General features: G+C 36.5%; 1 protein-coding gene across 5 annotated transcripts in view; it reads left to right on the top strand.

Annotated features, from left to right (window-relative positions):
* CEP290 (centrosomal protein 290) overlaps nucleotides 1-20362 on the top strand; it is an 85516-nt gene that overhangs the window by 62160 nt on the left and 2994 nt on the right. For all 5 annotated transcript variants that reach the window (XM_055118086.1, XM_055118089.1, XM_055118088.1 and 2 more), the window contains 12 exons: nucleotides 175-297; nucleotides 1312-1457; nucleotides 1929-2084; nucleotides 2364-2487; nucleotides 4945-5079; nucleotides 6507-6593; nucleotides 7885-8049; nucleotides 8739-8861; nucleotides 10793-10965; nucleotides 16063-16204; nucleotides 18602-18675; nucleotides 19250-19344. In XM_055118086.1, the coding sequence (XP_054974061.1) occupies nucleotides 175-297; nucleotides 1312-1457; nucleotides 1929-2084; nucleotides 2364-2487; nucleotides 4945-5079; nucleotides 6507-6593; nucleotides 7885-8049; nucleotides 8739-8861; nucleotides 10793-10965; nucleotides 16063-16204; nucleotides 18602-18675; nucleotides 19250-19344 (1543 nt within the window). The remainder of the gene's footprint in view (nucleotides 1-174; nucleotides 298-1311; nucleotides 1458-1928; nucleotides 2085-2363; nucleotides 2488-4944; nucleotides 5080-6506; nucleotides 6594-7884; nucleotides 8050-8738; nucleotides 8862-10792; nucleotides 10966-16062; nucleotides 16205-18601; nucleotides 18676-19249; nucleotides 19345-20362) is intronic.

Genomic DNA, 20362 nt, shown 5'->3' with positions numbered 1-20362 from the left:
CTTTTCTAAAATAACTTTTTGTTTAAATATGAAAGAATCTATTGAAGTAATATATTAGTAAGATAATTTAGAAGTTAAGTTACTATAGTTCAGAAAGTATCTGTAACTAGAATACATATATGTGTACTTTGACATATTGTACTTATGATTGTAAAATCATATCTTACCTTTCAGAGCAAACCCCTGACTGATAACAAGCAAAGCTTAATTGAAGAACTCCAAAAGAAAATTAAAAAGTTAGAAAGCCAACTAGAAAGAAAAGTAGATGAGGTAGAAATAAAGGCTGTGAAAGAAAAGGTATGTGAAGAAACTTGCTGTTTAATATGCTTAAGGATAGATAGACTAAGTTAAACAGATAAATATTGAGTAGGTAATATTCTGTATTAGAAGACTTTACGCGTATTATAAGTGGTGCAAGATAGCCTCAGATATCTAATACTTTTTTCTTCTAGAATTTTGTAAGCATATTTAAAAAGACCCTTATAATACAGTATTTTCTCAAAATTACTACTTAATTACCATATCATCTTCCTGATACTACAGCATCTACAAAAATCACTTCACACCTTACATACACAACCATATGAATATGAAAATATCACTTCTTCCTAGTGCAATTATTTTTAAAAAAATGGTACTTTTTGACCTCTTGGGGAAAAGCTTGGAATTTTCAATTTTCTTCCTTGGCCAAAGGTATCATTATCCTTTAATCTGCACCATTGTCCCATTGTTCATCAGTTTGCTCGAGTGGGTAATGTCTCCATTGTGAGGCTAGAGGTCCCACTCTTCACTGGCATGTTGAATACGCCATGGATAGCTTGCCAGGCTCTGCTGTGCGGGCAGGGTACTCTTGGTATCTTGCCTGGCTCTCTGAGAGGGGCGGAGGAATTGAACCCGGGTCATCTGCATGCGAGTCTAACGCCCTACCCACTGTGCTGTCACTCATCCTGACACAGATATCCTGACATAGTGATATTGTCTTGAAATATATATGACACAGATATCCTGACACAGTGATATTATCTTGATATTATCTTGAAATATATATGTAATTTAAACGCTTAAAGACATCGTTGTTAGTCTGCATTGTTCCCTTGAGATTAATCGGTGCATTTTTGAAATAGAGAATTTAAATTGAAAGTGATTTTTGCTTATAGCTTAGCTTGAGTAATGAATTATATAGCAAGATGGTTAATTTATTCTGTAGTGATAATGATTTGCCATTGTTCTAGTGAGTTGTAATTGACAAACCTTAGTATGAAATTAAAGGCAGCATTGGTTAATGTCTTCCTTCTTTGCTTTTGTTTACAGAGTGCTAAAGAAGAATTAATTAGGTGGGAAGAAGGTAAAAAATGGCAAACCAAAGTAGAGGGAATTCGAAACAAATTAAAAGAGAAAGAAAGGGAAGTCTATCTTCTTACAAAGCAGTTGAATACTTTAAAAGAACTTTTTGCCAAGTGAGTTTAAATTTAATGTAAGCCAAATTATGTGTAATGTCTAACTGATCTAGAAGCGGTCTGGTTTTATCATAGTAATATGAACACTTTTCTAGTTTTATCACAGGCTGTATATGATTTATTCAGTTTTTACTTTTAAAATGTTCCTTAAATGTGCTACATGATTAGCACATCTCAGTTAATTTTGAAGTAGTTTTCTTGGGCTGGGGAGACAGTACCGGAGGTAAGGTATATATATGTTTGCCTTGCATGTGACTGAACTGCAGATGGTTCCCAGTCCTGATCACAGAGCCATGAATAGACCCTGAGAAACATAAGCTGTGGCTTAAAACTAAACAGAAGTCTTCTCCTAGCAAATATATAATGATCCAGCTGTGTACATGGTGTTGAAATGTAAATCTGTAGCTTAGTAAATTGAACAAGTTAAACAGCAAATGATCCATTTTCATGATTCTGTGTTAAATCCCACAGAGCTGATAAAGAAAAACTTACTTTACAGAAGAAATTAAAAACAACTGGCATGACTGTTGATCAGATTTTGGGAGTACGAGCTTTGGAGTCAGAAAAAGAGCTTGAAGAGTTAAGAAAGAGAAATCTTGACTTAAAGAGTGATATATCATATATGAGGTAAGCTATTATAAGAAATCTGCTGTCCATTGCAGTGAAAGCTAGCTGGCTGTCTCAGTGGTACTCAAGGCCAATTCTTGGCTCTGTGCTCATGTAAGCTTGGTGGGCATGTAGACTTGTAAGCTTTGTAGGCATTTCATAGTATTTATAATAGCATATTATAATTTTCTATTTCCCTATATCTTAATATAGTAAGACATTGAACTTTTATTTTAATACAGTAGAATAGTGGAAAGTTGATGTCTGAATAACAAAGTATCTGTGCATTGTTGTTCATAGGACCCACCAAGCCCTTCCTCGAGATTCTGTGATAGAAGATTTACACTTGCAAAATAGATACCTTCAAGAAAAACTTCATGCTTTAGAAAAGCAGTTGCCAAAGGATGCATATTCTAGACCTGCAGTAAGTTTTTTTGTAAATTTTTAGTAATTTACAAAATTTAGTAAATTTTTTATTTTTCCTTAAAGTTTAAAATTAAAATCAGCTTTTACTTTTCTAGCTCAAATCTTTAGATCGCTTTTATTAATATTAATGCAGTTTGTTCAGCTTTCGTTTTTTACTAAGTAATGATGTAAGTTGACCTCTTTAATTCTTCCAACTTGCTAAGAATGAACTTAAGATTCCTAGGTTTTGTATTGGATCTATTACAAGTTAATTTTTGGAGACTTTCTTTTTTGTTTTTAATTTTTATTTATATTTGATAATCTGCTTTACAGCAGTTTTTCCATTTCATTGTTTTATATTTTCTACTGCACCACCCTCGCCACCATCCCATCAGTAGCCCACCAGCACTGCCCAAGATTTTCTCCCCCGCCCCACTTCATTGCAACTGATGTTCTGCTGTCACTGTCTCGGAACTTATTTCCCTTGGGAAATGTCTTATCCCTTGCTTTATTTCTTCTTATTACAGGTACAAGTGCTATCATTTAGTAATTGTTTTTATCTGTCTGACTCATTTTACTGATGAGTGAAATGGATAAAAACAACACTTCAACTGTATCCAGGTTACAGCAATGTCTGATTTCATCTTTTCTCATAGCTGAGGAATAGTTCCATTGTCTATATAGCATTATTAATTTATCTGTTGTTGGTACTTGAGTTATTTCCATACCTTAGCTTGTTAATTGTGAATAATGTGACAATCCTGGTTGTACATTTTTCTGTGGATTAATACTTTAGTGTTCTGGGGGTCTGTGGCCCAGGAGGAGAAACACTGATTGTATGATAGTTCTATGCTTACTTTCCCGAGGAGTCTACACATCATTTGCCATAAGCCTTGGATAAAACAATGGTCCCACCAACAATTAATAAAGGTTTTCCTCCATTTCCCAAACAGCATGGTTGTTTTTATTTTTGATGCTTACCATTCCCACTGACGTGAGGTAATATCTCACAGTCATTTTGATTTGCTTGTCCCTAATAATCAGTGATGATGAGCTGATTAATTGATTTTCATGTGCCTGTTGGCCATCTTTTTTTAAATTGAGGCACCATGATTTACAAAGTTATTTATGACTGAGTTTCAGTTATACAGTGCTCCAAAACCGGTCCCTTCACCATTGTCTTTTCTCCACCAATTTCTCCCTCCCAGCCTCCAGCATATCCCGATAACAGACACTGCCATTTTCCTTTTTTTCTCTTAGGTACTATGGTTTACAAAACTGTTACTGATATGTTTTCATGCAGATCATTTTACCACCCTCCAGTAACTTCTCCTCCTTCTGAGTAACCACTTCTCTCTACCATTGTCATAGTGTCCCCCTCTGCCCTCCCATGTCCTATCCTTCCTCCTGAAGACCGGTTTTCATGTTCTGCATTTCTATAGCCTTTGTCATTTGTTAATCTCCTACTGTGTTTCTTTATATCCTGCATGTGAGAGCTCATTCTTCATTCCTCTCCCTCTGACTAACTTCACTCAGCAGTACTCTCCAGACCCATCCACATAGCAAAAACTTTCATAATTTCATCTTTTCTTAGAGCCACATTGTACTCCATGTGTATATGTAGCATAGTTTCTTTACACAGTCATCTACTCTTGAGTACGTGGCTTGTTTCCAGATTTGAACTGTTGTGAATAGTGCTGAATGTACAGTGCAAAAGTTTGTTCGACCTTGTGCATTGGGGCCCTTGGAGTATATTCCAAGAGTGGAATTGCTGTATCATATGTAAGGTCAACTCCTAGTTTTTTGACGAATATTCATATTATTTTCAAAAAAGGCTGTTGACTATATCTTTGAGGAAGTGTCTCTTCAGCAACTTTTCCAAGTTTTTGATAGGGTTGTTTGTTTTTGTTTTTTTGCTATTAAACTTTGTGTTTTCTGTATCTTTGAAATCAAGTCTTTGTCTGGTATATCATGTGTGAATATTTTCTCCTATTCAATAAGGTGTTGCTGTTTTTACCACCATGCATTTCACTATACATAAGAGGTTTTTTATTTTTCTTTTATACATTGTCCCATGTATTTCTCTGTTTTCTTTGCCAGTAGTCTTTTCTGTAAAGACTCCTTTGAAATCAATATCTCCTCGGTGTGTTTAATGGGTACAGGTCTTATACAGAGGTTTTTAACCCACTTAAGTTAGCATTTCTGAATGGTGTGAGATGGTGGTCCAGTTTCATTATTTTTTCATGTTGCTAACCAGTTTTCCTATACTTTTTGTTTTGAAGAGATATCTTACTCCTTGCACTTAGTCCTTTTGTCATAGATTGATCATCAGTTCTTCTCACGGTCTCTCTGATTTTCTCATATTCCAATGAGGGAAAAAAATGTTTCTTTTGGCAATTTTTTTGTAACCCAATTTGTCATATTCATCTTTTACCTATTAAACTTGAAAATTTTTCCTAAATTAATTTTCCCAAAGACTTCAGGAATAGAGTCAGATGATCATTTTCAAAGAGAACAGGAGCTCCAGAGGGAAAATTTGAAGTTATCATCTGAAAATATTGAACTAAAATTTCAGCTTGAACAAGCAAATAAAGATTTGCCAAGACTAAAGGTAAATTAATCATTTTTTTTTGTATAAATTAGAAATGCTGATACCTGGAAATTTTTTTCCCCTCCTTAGTTATGTTTATACTAGCTTATGAGAAAACCAAACTTTACATTTATAAACTGTCATGGTAATGTTTTGTTTTCAGTATTTGTTAATTGAACAATTAGAGTATGGCTGGTGCATTTCATTAATAGTGACCCCACTGTAAATTACTAGAATGTGTCTAAAAACTAAACTTTAAAAACTTAGGACAGTTTTCCTCTAAGATTTTTATTTTGTTTATAATATTTTATTTTTTCAGATTTATTCCATTTATGAAAATTGTTTTTTCTCTTGGCTTCCTATTATTTTGATTCTATTTTCTGACCTAGAATTTAGGCAATTTGTTAATTCTTCGGGAACTTATATAATTCAGTGACTTTTGACCTTTGTACACCTTTGAATTGGTGGAAAACTTTTGCGAACTTCAAAGGCAGAAATGGAGAACATAATAAATACATCATTAATTTTTATACTACAGTTACATGATCCAGGCATACCATGTCCAAACAGAAATAACTTTTTTCACGGACTGAAAGGAAATTTTTGTGTACTGGTAGTGGCCTGAGAATCACTGATATAATTTTTGTCCTACTTCTTACTATTAAACTGTTAAAACTTTTGTTGGACGTCAGTATTCTTTCGCTGTATCATAATAAGAGCTCCAGATGAACTTTTTGGAGAGTTAAAATCACATTCCTAAATTCCAATTCTTAAGCACGTTAATATTATATATCAGGGCAATCATAGAAAATACCCTTTGAAAATTACATACAAAATAATTTTGTATTGATATGCTTTAATTCAGTATGTTTTATTTAAAAAGCCTTCTGATTGGTATAGAAACGCACTTGTTCAGTTTGTCTGTATAGTTCAGGGATTGGGCTGGAGGGATAGCGCAGCGGGTAGGGCGTTACCGGAGTTTGATTCTTCCGCCCCTCTCGGAGAGGTGGACAACCTACGGAGAGTATCTCACCTGCAGGGCAGAGCCTAGCAAGCTACCCATGGCGTATTCGACATGCCCCAAACAGTAACAGGTCTCACAATGGGGACGTTACTGGTGCCCCCTCGAGCAAATCAATATGCAACGGGATGACGGTGACAGTTCAAAGATTAATACTATAGCAATGAGTCATCATTGTATTTCTTCTTCTTTTTTTTTTTTTTTTTTTTTTGCTTTTTGGGTCACACCCAGCGATGCACAGGGGTTACTCCTGGCTCTACACTCAGGAATTACTCCTGGCGCTGCTGGGGGACCATATGGGATGCTGGGAATGGAACCCGGGTCGGCCATATGCAAGGCTGTGCTATCACTCCAGCTCCATTGTATTTATTCTTAATGAATGACCATAGCAACTTTAAATTGTTACCTGCCTCCTTTATTTATTTAGAATCAAGTCAGAGATTTAAAGGAAATGTGTGAATTTCTGAAGAAAGAAAAAGCAGAAATTCAGCGGAAACTTGGCCATGTTAGAGGGGTGCGTACATGAGAATATCCTGAGTATCCTGTATATTTGTTCTTACTTCAGAGAAGTGATATATCAGAAATAAAAAATATACCTGGATTCTATCAAAGTGTTATGCTTTACTAATAGGAAATGTAGCTTTAATTTTTGTTTGATGGCATGTTCAGATGAGACATCTTTAAGCTTTTCTCATTTATTCAGGTTATTATATTTTTATCAAATCTGGTCTCCTTTACTTAACACATTTTTTTACTTGAACTGTACATCATTTCTTTTTTTATGTCTTTTCACATTTGAAAATATTTCATTTTCAGGAATATTCTTTCTGTTCATTTAGGCAGATATTTATTGATTCTCTACTATTTTAACTATTTTAATGATTTTCACTTTAACTTCTTTTTCTAATGCTCTGTAAATATTTTTTTTCTTTTAATTTTATTTTGTATCTGTTTTCTACAATTGAGAGCAATGCCAGAGATATAAGTCCCTACTCATGTTGATGGGTGCACAGATTAAAGCAATCATAATGCAAAAATGTTCAAGTACTAACATTAAATACATGCTAGATTTTGTGAAAATATTAGTACATTTATTAGATAAGTAATCATAAAAATGTTTTGCTGATAGTCAGGAGCATTTATTTCATATGTCAATGTTTTTGTTAATTGAACTTTTTGTATGTAAGTTAATTATGAAGGTATATATCATATTATGTGAAAGTTTATATTCTAGGGCTATTCATTACACACTTGAAAAATAAAAAATCTAAAAAGATATTTTTAATTATCAGCAGTGAAACTTATTTATTAGTGGCACATCTTTGAATAACTTAACATTAGTTTATTTTATGTCTTTTATATACTAGACAAAATCTTCTGAATCAGTGGCAATTCTGAGAGAAAATTGCCTCAGTTATGGTGCAGTGTGAATTTGCCTTTTTAAAACATAAAATATGTTTTGTGATTTTTATTCCATATCAAGATACTCCGGTATAATGGGAAGAAGATTAGCTAAATCAGATTCTTCAATTTTTAAGTTTATATATCCAGACATCCATACCATTTAAGCTTTTAGTAGCATGATTTTAGTACTATCAAATTTTCTGACTTTGTTTTCTTTTATGTCATGTAACAATTGCAATTCTTATCTTTTAGGATTATGGTACTAATTTAAATAATACAAATAAGGCTTCAAATATTAGGAATAATGATGAGTATAATAGTGAGCCCATTAGGTTGTTAATAATTTACATTATACCATAAGGATACTTGGTTCAATAATAATTTAACACATTTTCTTGTAGGCTGGTAGAAGTGGAAAGACAATTCCAGAACTAGAAAAAACCATTGGTTTAATGAAAAAAGTAGTTGAAAAAGTCCAAAGGGAAAATGATCAGTTGAAAAAAGCATCAGGAATACTGACCAGTGAAAAAATGACTAGTATTGAGCTGGAAAATGAAAATTTGAAGGTAATTTTGTGATGGGATTATAGCATGTTATGCTAATACAAGTTAATGATTACTAATAAGTACACAAAATGTCTGGTGGATGCAGTTGATATTTTTTGCACACAGGAAAAAAATTATTTGGAAACAAAACCAAGAGTAGCTAGAGTGCTTCCACTTGGTCATCTTATTCCAAGACCAGTGGATCTCACTCTGATAGCATTATATAATTCCCAGTGTCTGTTTTTTTAAATGTGGATGCTAGAGCCCTCAGTCCTGGGATGGATTTTTTTCAGGTGGGTCCTGTTTTAAGTAATACAGTTTTGTTTCTGAATTATCCACTTACCCTAATGTATAGCCAGGATTAAGAATCTCTGCTCTAGGTGTGTTTCTCAACCTTTGGCTGACCTTGTTTCCTTCCTCTGATTTTCTTCATCTTACTGGTTAACCCTCTAGTCTCATTCCATGATCCCTCATTTGCATGAGTTTCACCTGTTGCCCCTTGAGAATATCCTGGACTTACAAGGGAACCCTATGCCCCTGGCTGACACTCTGTTCTTTATAATTAAAATATAATAAAGATTTTATCAAACATCAGATATAGTCAGTAATATCAGATATAGTCATAGTACTATTTGAATTGAGTTTTCTAACTTTATAGGGTTGTCCTTCGTTTATTTATTCCACTAACATACAATTTTTTTCATTACTAGACTGAATTAGAAAAACTTAAAGCCCATCTTGGACGTCAGCTGAGCATGCGTTATGAATCCACAACCAAATGCACAGAGAAAATTATTAGTGAAAATGAAAGGCTTCGTAAAGAACTTAAAAAAGTATGACTTTCATTACTGACTGATTACAATTATTTTATATGTTTACTGATAAACCTTGGGAAAACTGAAAAATTTGATGAGAGTATCAATTCAAAGTATATTTAAGAAATTTGGGAATTGTATTATACTGCCTGCTTTTCAGTGTGTCGTACATTGAAAATAGCACTGTAGCACTGTTATCCCGTTGTTCATCAGTTTGCTCGAGCGGGCACCAGTAACGTCTCTATTATGAGACTTGTTACTGGTTTTGGCATATCGAGTATGCCATGGGTAGCTTGCCAGGCTCTGCCTTGCAGGCAGTATACTTTTGGTAGCTTGCCGAGTTCTCCAGAAGGGACGGAGGAATCGATCTTGGGTAGGCTGCATGCAAGGCAAACGCCTTACCTGCTGTGCTATCACTCCAGTCCACATTGAAAATAAAAACTGTAAATTTTGAAGCAGTATAAAATAATACTACATAGCTAAGATTTGAATTCTTGCTATTTCATTTTAGTTTTGAAAATTTGTACAAACTATAAAGTACTGTATATTTTATCTACAAAATTGTTAGTAACATGTTTCAGAGAACTACTATGCTATTTAAGTGAGTTAATATTTGTGTATTTATTTTAGAGCAATACTTGATATGTAGTCACTGTCACTGTCGCTGTCTCCCGTTGCTCATCAATTTGTTTGAGCAGGCACCAGTAATTTCTTGATTGTGAGACTTGTTGTTACTGTTTTTGGCATATGGAATACACCACAGATAGCTTCCCAGGTTCTGATGTGCAGGCAGGATACTCTTGGTAGCTTGCAGGGCTCTCTGAGAAGGACGGAGGAATTAGAAAGATTGTAGAGGTGACAGATTTAAAGTAAATACCGGAGTGAAAAACTTAACTATATTTTTCTGACATCGTGTACATCACTTGTTGTTTTAATAATAATGACTATATTGCTATTATAGAGTAAAAAAATGTATGGAGTTTGGAGCTTTTATTTGAATGAGCTTCAGGTTTATATTTGTTATTATTTTGTTCTCATTTTTCTTTCTAATATAAATATTTTTAATTTACTGTGAGATATTTTTAATTTACTGTTTTTTTAATTTACTTTTTATTTACTTTTTAAATTTACTGTAATTTAATTTACAGTTACAAAGTTTTCATGATTGTTTTTCAGTCTTGCAGTGTTCCAGTACCCACCTACTTCACCAGTGTACATTTCCCACCACCAGTGTCTCGTGTTTCCCTTCCTCCTGTCCCCACCCAGCCTGCCTCAGCAAGCATTACTCTCTCTCTCTCTTCTACTTCTCCCTCTCCTTTTCTCCCCCCCTCCCTCCCACTCTCTCTCTTCATTTCTCACTCTTGCTCTTTCTCTCTCACTCTTTCCTTTGGGTGTTATGGTTTGCAATACAGGCACTGAAAGGTTATCATGCATAGCCCTTGACCTCCTTTCAACACTCAGTTCTTGTCCAGAGTGATCATTTCCAATTGCTGTTGTCATGGTGGTTCCTTCTTTATCCTAACTGCCCTCCCACACACACCCCGCTACTTATGGAAAGCTTCCAGCCATGAACTAATCCTCCTGGCCCCTTTTTCTACTGTCCTTGGGTATTAGTCTCATAATAGTTATTTTTGTCTTCCACAAATGAGTGCAGTCATTCTATACTTGTCCCTCTCCTTCTCATTCATTTCACTCTGCATCATACTCTCCATTTCCATCCGTTTATAAGTAAGTTTCATGACTTCATTTTTAATTTATAGTTAGACTTTTAGAATATTGGATCTGTTAAGAAAATAGTATGTGAGGGCTGGAGCAATAGCACAGCAGGTAGGGTGTTTGCCTTGCTTGCCAAGCTGGGTTCGATATGTGTGCATCACCAGGTGTGACCCAAAAAGCAAAAAAAAAAGAGAATATTATGTTTTCTTTTACTAATTATGTTTCAATGATAGGAAACTGAAGCTGCAGAAAAATTGCGGATAGCTAAGAATAACTTAGAGATATTAAATGAGAAGATGACAGTTCAACTGGAAGAGACTGGTAAGAGATTACAGCTTGCAGAAAGTAGAGGTCCACAGCTTGAAGGTGCTGATAGCAAAAGCTGGAAATCAATTGTTGTTACAAGGTAGGAGAAAATGTTATAAAATGGCATAAAACTGAATGTTTTAATCATGAGCAGTTTTTTAAAAAGAATATGACACTATTCTGATTAACAGTTTTTTCCTGATAAACTGTTCTTTGGTTATTATGATATATTCATCTTTTCTTTGGTGTCCAGCATTGCCAAAGTCTTTTTCCTCCTTAAAATATTTAATTAATTTGTGTACCGTAGGTGGGGCCAGACTGGCTTTGGAACTGGGTGGGTATTATAGAGTTGCTGTCAACATGAGCATAGACCTTTTTTCCACTTTGGCTCAGTACCTTCACTGTGTTCATGTCCTACTGCAAGTCTAAGTCAGGCACAGCTTGTCTTGGTTAAGCCTGGGCATAAGTTGATTTAGACTTTGTTTCAATTTTGGAGTAATATTTGGGCAACTTACTCCTCAGATAGCCCCAACAGATCACTTCACAAATGGGTTTTGTGTCTTAAATGATTCCTTTTAATTTGCCCCTTTCGTGACCCTTTTCTACAAGTGTATTTAACTCGTAAAAGATCTTGGGAATACACAAGGAATCATTCATGAGTTCATTACCATTATTTTGCCACAAGTGGTTCATTGTGACAGTAATGAGTCCATGGAAGACTCATTATTTGTGTCATTCTTATTTTCAATGTTAGGTGCTCTTGGAAGTCAGAGACCCACAAAATCCTGCCCCGGTCATCTGCCAGTAAAATCTTTCTATATGAAGCTGTGTTTGTTATATCTGCTGCCCTCATTTCAAAAATCAGACTCATCTTTATCATGTCAGATGCACGAAACTTATGACCACCTGTACTTTGATTCCCCTTTGATGTCTTCAAGGGCAGCATTCAGCCCTGTCTCTTATACAAAATGTACGTGATGAGGACAGCAGTCACAGTCACCATCACTCCAACTAGGATGGATCTTAGCTCTGAGACTACAGCCGGGTTCCATGGCGAGCTCCTCATGCCATTCTTGTTCCAATTCTGAGCAGAAAAGGACAGGTTTGTGCAGGCAGATTACAGGGTAGCCCAAATTGCCAGGTGTGGCTAGAGAGTTCTTTGTTTCTGTCTGAGTACTATACTCAGTAGCCATTGCTCTCCCTTTAGCTCTCTCTTTAATTCTGGCAGAGGCTGGTGTAAAGGTTAATACTGTGTGGGTAAGTAGGAAGGCGGGGGCACCTCTTTTATCCTTTGCTTGGACTCCAGGAAAAGGCTCTGACATCAGCCCAGTAAGTTAATGTCTTGGGTTGAGTTTTATTTCCTTTTCTAATCATAAGTATACTCAAATAATTATTTTGAAGTAAATTTATTGAGATATATAATCAGTAGCTATTACTTGCCAGACTCTGTGCTTATGTTTAATATGTGTAAATGATCTAATTTCCTAAGTTTCTTTTGCGAGCCAGGGAATTCCCATAGCATAGAACCCTTTAATTCTTGCCATAACCTTGTTAGGGACATCTCTCTATGGACTTTTCTTTCTTTAAATTTTCCAGAGATAATCCACATGTCTTCCTTTTCTTAAAAGTGAGCCTCTGTGAGGTCTAAAAATAAATGGAGAGCCCGGCAAGCTACCAAGAGTATCTCGCCCGCACGGCAGAGCCTGGCAAGCTACCTGTGGAGTATTCGATATGCCAAAAACAGTAACAACAAGTCTCATAATGGAGATGTTACTGGTGCCCTCTCAAGCAAATTGATGAGCAACGGGATAACAGTGACAGTGACAGCTAAAAGAGTTTCAAAGTTTGTAAGCGCCTGAGAGGCACGATCATATTTAACTATAAATGAAGATGACTTTGCAGTGTAGATTTGTGTTTTTAATACGTCAGCGGTACAGGTAACAGCATAGAGCAGTTCTTCAGTTAATCTTTTCGAATAAAATATAAGTCCTTGTCCTGTATTTCACTGCATAATCATTGAAGATTTCATGCCAGTTTTTCTTTTCAAAAAAGTAGGGTATATCTATATTAAAAAATAAAAATAAAAACACGGGTTTGGGCACCAAAACAATATATAAAATAAAAAAATAAAAATAAATAAAAACACTAAAATCGACCCTTTTCACTTCAGAATGTAGTATGTAGCGTTTCCCAGTTTGTTCAGAGCTGCGAAACTGAAGGATACTATTGCTTTTGATTCTTCATGGGCTTGAAGCATCCTAAATTTTGGCAGGTTGGAGACACAACAAAATTAAGAGAACATGGCAGACTAATTGCAGAATGCATCTGTAAACATATTACAATTTGAAAATTATAATTTCAGTATAAGTGATAGTTTATTTTTTGGGGGGTGGGTTTTTTTTTTTTTTTTGGCTTTTTGGGTCACACCCAGCGTTGCACAGAAGTTACTCCTGTCTCTGTACTCAGGAATTACTCCTGGCGGTGCTCGGGGGACCATATGGGAGGCTGGGAATAGAACCCAGATCAGCTGCATGCGAGGCAAACTCCCTACCTGCTGTGCTATTGCTCCAGCCCCCGTAAGTGTTAGTTTATAGATAAAATTCAGACCGTCTGGAAGTAGCCTACCATGTTTCTGGACATAGACTGATATGTTATTGTATGTATGTGTAGGTATCAATTTATAATAGAGACTTTTATTTGAATCAGCTGATATTGATAGTCTTAACACATTAAAACCATGCTTACACATTTAACATCTAAGCAGGGCAGAAATTCAGACTAAACATATTTCCTCTACTGTGTTGAACACACTAGCTTCTTTCACCAACCACTCACTAAAATCCTCACGTAACAAAACAGTGGTAGTCAGTCAAAATTGGACATTCTGAGCAAAAGTATTTTTCCCAGAACTGCATAGAAATACCAGTTTACCTGTTTCTGTTGTTGTTCTGCGCCCTACCCAGTGGTGCCCAGGGAGCATTCCATGGGGCTTTATGGGGTGCCAGGACCTGAACTCCGGCCAGGCTGCTGCATTTAAGGCAAGTGCCTTACCTGCTGTCCTTTAGTTAGAAGACTACACTTCTTTATATAAAATGCCCTATTTTAACTTTCATTTTATATACAAGGATATTCTAATTTGTGCATCTGAGATGTGATGCTGTATCAGGCCCAAGAACTTGTTTTTCTGAGGAAATTTTTTCTGAAAGAAAACTTGTTTCTTTCTTTTGTTACTTGGTGTCAAGGATCAAACCCCAGGCCTCACCTGTGCAGGGCTGCTGAGCTTCATTTCCAGATCCTTGAAGTTTTTTGTTTTGAATCGTGCCAAAAGCACCTAAAAATTATTGTTAAACTGTCTTTAGTGTTGACTAGGATGTGTGGACTACATTAAATCAAATAGTTCAGATCAATGCATTTATGAGTTTAGCTAACATTTTTCAGGTATGGGCAAAAAAAGGCAATAACTTTAGCTAACAAATCATAATTATTTGTCAATTATAATAAAGTTACACTTTAAATGTTTTACTACACTATTACAGTTATGAACTTCAGAAATTGAATCTTCTGTGTTCAGAGATCCTGCACACCTTCATTAGTTTCTCTCTGATGTGCCTTCCCCAGCACCGCTCGTACGCTGTGTGTTTGTGTGGTTTCTCTGCCACAGGGTGTCGTTTTTGGGTCCAGATATCTAGTCTGTTGGAAGTCCCTGTCTTTTTGAAGCTGTTGATTGTTTTTGGTGATATAAGGTCCCGACTCTGAATAATCCACATGCATAACCATTTTAAGGGTGAGAGCTTAACCTTTTCCGTGGGCACCAGTTAGTGATCGCTACTTGCCATTCACTCGTTTCAAGGAGCCTTCAGAGGGTTTGTGTACACGTCCTGATGATGCACTTGCTCTGAGACTTCAAGGCTCTTGGGATCATAACTCACAGATCATGAGAAGACATGAGAGAGCCGTATGCCAGTGGGGAATATGATATTGCACTATTGACCTTTTAAGTGGTACGAAATTATGCCATACGATTACACCATTAAAGGATATGTCAGGGTTTTTGACTGATTAAAAAGAGTTTGGTGGTTATGCACTGGTGATAATTACTCAGTGAAATATGGTAGAAACCAGTTGATAAGAGTTTTTTCATTTTCATCCTTGAAACGTTCTTTAATCTACCCAAGGAACTACTATGGTTGGAATTATACTATGCTAAGTGGAATTATACACCCAAATCAGTAGAGTGGTTTAAAGATCTTTTTGAGAACCTGTGACACATTACTTCTTGCCCAAGGTGACATCTGAATTGTTATCCTATAACACACAGCAAACTTACAACACCTAGACTGTATCAGACCCAATACTGACTACTGAGACAGACTAAGGTGATACAGGAGCTATTTCACTTTAGAAAAATTAATCACAGAAATTCCCTTGTCTTCATGATTTGAACAGAAAATAATATAAAGGAATAAATTTTTGATATTTCATCACTTTGTAAATAGTCTCTGTCAGGTTAAGAGTATTGCCATCTAAACCTTGTAAGGGTTACCAGAATATTAAAGGCTTTTTAAATGTATCTAGAAAATAACTTTCCTTCCTTGTACTGTCCTAAATTTTGTTGCCCAAGCATCCTTTTTTTTCCCTCTGGAAAAGTACAAATACTTTTGTGCAAATACATTTCCGTCCCTTAAAAGGTGAAATATGCTGTGTTTCAGAGTTTTCTTTTGAAGACTGCTTTTTCAAAGGTTGGAATCTATTCAGACCTTCACAGACCTTACTGTGCCATTTTTCTCAGTGTCTGTAGTCTGTCCCCTCTCCTGGCAGGACCATTTTGATTTCTGTTCTATCTGAATAACGTGTGTATGCATGCGTGTGTGGAGAGACAGGTGGAAGTACTTTGAGATCTTTAAACATATTCCTAAGAATATCCAATAATGCATAACTTATAATCTTAAGTGTCTTCATTTTTCGATTGAAAATGGTATTAAATTAAATTGGAAAACTAACTTCTCAGTTTTAATTGGTTTATTGGTTAAGAGTAATTACTCCATGCAAACACCTAATTCTAAGTAAATATGTAACAAAAGAGTTGACTGGAAGATACATAGGAAAAGATACATGATCATTTTCAGTATGATCATTTAAACTGACTTTTAAATCCGTGAGAAGTGTTATACACCATTTTGTTCCTTTATGCTTTTAGAATGTATGAAACCAAATTAAAAGAATTGGAAACTGATATTGCCAAAAAGACCCAGAGTCTTGCTGATCTAAAACAGCTTGTAAGAGAAGCAGCAGAGAAGGAACAAAAAGTTAAGAAATACACCAAAGACCTTGAGCAACAGGCAAGTGATGTCATTTTTCTTTATGTGCTAAAATAGTCTATTATATCTCCATTATGCCTCTTCCAATATATCTTAGACTTCATCCTCTATAGAGAAAGGTCAATTGATTATCTCCTTCCTGGAGCACCTGCATGTGTAAGTGGCACCACCCATTTGTTAAGCCAAAAGCTTTGGATTGATTCCTTTCTCCTTCTCTCTCACACTCTGCCATGTTTTTCATTATGAAATTATGCCATTTTATTTCCATAGTAGATCCCAAATTTCACTTCAGTACTCCCATACTCATAGTCTACTCCAAGCTTTCTCTCACACCTGAACTGTTGAAATAATTTTCTAATTAAGACTGGATTCCATTGTTGCCTATTTTTAACTTCTCTTTACCCCTAATATGTGTCGCCCACTTAATGGCTAGTAATTCTTTTAAGGCATAAAGAAAATATTGCAGCACCATTCTCAGATGCTTCCATTGATTTTCTATCAGCCTGAAATGAAATCTAGTGTTTCCATTTATTCATCTTTTGTAAAAGTACATGGCAGGGGGCTGGCCCTGAATTATTGAATACAGGGGGTAGTAGGGAGCTTGCCTTGTACACATCAAGTTCAACCCCCACCTGGTCTCCCAAACCTACCATGAGTGATCCTTGAAAACAGAACCAGGTATAAGCCCTGAGCACTGCTGGGTATGGCCCAGAAGCCAAAAATAAATAGTGGGGTGGAGAATGTGGCTCAGTGATAGAGCTCTTACATTATGTATGATACCCTGGGTTTAATTCCCAGACTGGTGGAGGGATGGGTAAACGATCACTGACTGAAATGCAAACATGTAAGTTTGTAACTGTACCTCATGATGATTCAGTAATAAAAAATTAAAAAAAAAAATATATATATATATATATATATATATATATATATATATATATATATACACACACCTATGCAAAGCAGTAAAAAAAGGTAGGGGTAGGGGTCATAATTACTCTAATTGTCCTGCCTCTGGTTTCCATTCTAGCCTATCTTTACCACTTTCTTCTCAGTGTTAGCCACCTTGACCATAAGCATATTCAGGCTTTAGAGCCTTGCTCTTGTTTCTCTTCATGTCTTAACTGGAGATTCCCAAACATCCTCTATGTATTACCTCCCATCACTCTGTACCTTCTTTGGCTTGTCTTTATTGGATTGTGGGGAGAGAGCAATAGGGTGTTTAGGGTGTTTGAGCCACATCTGGCAGTACTCAAGGACCACTCCCAGCTCTGTGCTGAGGTCACTACAGATCACATGCAGGAATGGGTATCAAACAGGATTGGCTATGCACCAGGCAAATGCTTTAATCCCTGCACTGTCTCTCTAGCTCCTGAATTATGTTTTTTGAAACTTTCCCTTTATCTACACTGTTAATGACATCACTCAACATTTCTTCCTTCACTAAAACTAAAAAGACCATAGGAGCATGCAAGGATTTTTTCCCTTTTTTTCTGCCACCCGTACAGCTGTGAGTGCTTGACATGCAGTAGTTACCCACTACACAATTGTTGAATGAATACTTAATAGACTATCATATAAAAGTGTAAATGTGATTCTGTATATGGTTTGGGGGCCACCTTCTGCCATGTTCAGGGTTTGCTCCTAGCTCTGTACCCAGAGATCATTCCTGGAAGGACTTAGGGAACTACATGACATGATAAGAATTTAAACCATCATCAATTCTGGTCTAGAGACCAGAGAGTCTCTTGCCCGCATGCCTGGCTGTCTTCCCTGGGGCCCCTTGAGGGGGATGGGCTCCAGAGCTCCTGGCAGCCGAAGACCACCAGAACCTAGTCATAGCCATGCTCAAGGCCCCTCTCCCCACGTTCGACAAGCCTCACACATGAAGGTACCGGCAGAGGAACCCAGGTGTGTGTAATCCCATCAACAGCCAACATCCAGAGACTTAAAAGCAAGCTTTCAGGGCCGAGCAATATCTTATAACCTACTTCTCCCTCTGGGAGAAACTAGCAAGCTACCGAGAGCTTCCTGCCCTCATGGGACAGCCTCGCAAGCTTCCCATGGTGTATCCATATGCCAAAGCCAGTAACCAGCTGAATCTCAATCCCCTGGCCCTGCGGGGGCCTCCAGTGCGGCATCGTTGGGAAGGCCGAGAAGAGGGAGGCTTCTAAAATCTCAGGGATAGGACGAATGGAGAGGTTACTGAGATCACTCGAGCAACTCGACGATCAACAGGATTTCGTGATCGTGATCTTAGTTCAAGGCAAGTCCCCTACCTGCCGTTCCATCTGTCTGACCCCTATGTGTGGTTTTAAAACTCAGATGTTAATACTGTGCATAGTTGGAAATGTCTATACTTAACAACCTCATATTTCCTTGTCAAACTGGTCTTTTAATTTTTTATTGTGTTCTAAGATTGAGATTCTGAAACATGTTCCCGATGGTGCCAAGACAGAGCAAGGCCTTCAACGGGAGCTTCAAGTTCTTAGGTATTTTATACATTCACCTGAATTTTTCTTTTTACAAAATCTTGTAATAGAACCAGATCTGCTATAGCAAGAGACTATAAGGACTTTTATTTTTTTTTTTACTTAAGTAAACATTTAAACATTTAAATATTTAAGTAAATATTAAATATAAATTTATAATACAAACGTATTTAAATAAATTTATCCCTTTATTGCCTATTACTATTATCTTCATATAGTAGAACTAGAAGGTAAATCAAATTCTAACATGTCAAGTTTATACCTTAGTTTAAACCTTTCCTAATAACACAATATTAAACCTTTGATTCTCTTGAAGCAATACTCAAGAGGGGAAGAAGTCGTAATTCCAATGGTTCTGTAGCAGACCTCTCGAGACTCTCCTCTGAGGCAGTCTTGAAAATCCTGAATGTTGATTCCAGCCGCAATCCCTCAGAATAGTAGCAGTGCATCAGGAATGAATAAAAGTTTTAACTTTATAAAATATTAGTAAGTTCTGAGCACAGAGCTATGTGTACAGCAGTTTATATAAGAAACGTCCAAATACTTTTCTCAACAAATTATAATTTTGTTTTAGATTAGCTAACAGTCAGCTGGAAAAAGAAAAAGCAGAATTAATCCATCAGATAGAAGTTAACAGAGAGCAAAATGGAGCTGAACGCACCATACCTGGTAATGTATTTTGTCAAGCTTATATATATCATGCTGACATTTTTATTTTTCTTTATTCAAATTCATTTTATATCTGGTTTCATATTTTTCAGCATCATCTTTTGTCTTTGAAGTAGTTTTCAGTTGAATCTTTGTGAATTAGTCATTCATGATTGAGCTTCAGATGTACACATTGCTCGCACCCAGTCCCTTCACTAGTGTCCACTTCCCTCCACCAGTGTCCCTGGCTTCCCTCCTGCCCCAACCTGTGTCTGACAGGCACTTTTTTCTTTCTTTCCTTTTAGGCACTGTGGTTTACAAAGAATTTCAGTTGTTTTCATTTTATTATTATTGAGGCAATGTGGTATATAGTACTGTTCGTGCTTTTGGTGTATACTTAGCCACCCTCACCATCAGAGTGCCAGAAACCCTCCACGACTGTCCTTCTGTCACTTGTAGTTGGCCCCATCCATCTCTGCTCTCACTCCAGACCACTTCATCCCACTTGGTAATCCCAGTTCTGTTAGGAGCTAGGGGTTGTTTTCATTGGACACTGTCCATGCCCTGCCTTGTTCCTATACCACATATGAGTAATATGATCTAGCATCTGTCCTCCTTCTGACATACTCACTTACCATGACACCCTGTGATTTCACCCAAGTTATAGCAAAAGACAAGATTTCATCTTCTCTCATAGCTGAATAGTACCCTATCATGTATGTATCAGTCTCTTTATCCCTCATAACACTGGGAACTGGTGACCCATTTTTTTTGTTCTGTTTTGGTCTTTGGGTCACACTCTATAGACATTGCTCAGAAATCACTCCTGACAGTGCTTCGGGGATCATATGTGACACTGAGCACCAAATCCAGGTCAGCCGCTTTCAGGGCAAGTACCTAATCTCTGACCACCTGAAAGGAACTTTCCAACCCTCATATTTCCTACTTTCTTTTTAAAAGAGCCTTAACTTTAAGAAATGTGGTAGGTATCTTTATCCTTTAAATAGGGGGGAGGTCCATATTTTATATTTCGTACTGT

Source organism: Sorex araneus, chromosome 10, assembly GCF_027595985.1.
Source record: "Sorex araneus isolate mSorAra2 chromosome 10, mSorAra2.pri, whole genome shotgun sequence".
Classification (NCBI taxonomy): Eukaryota; Metazoa; Chordata; class Mammalia; order Eulipotyphla; family Soricidae; genus Sorex; species Sorex araneus.
This window is presented reverse-complemented; position numbering and strand designations above follow the sequence as displayed.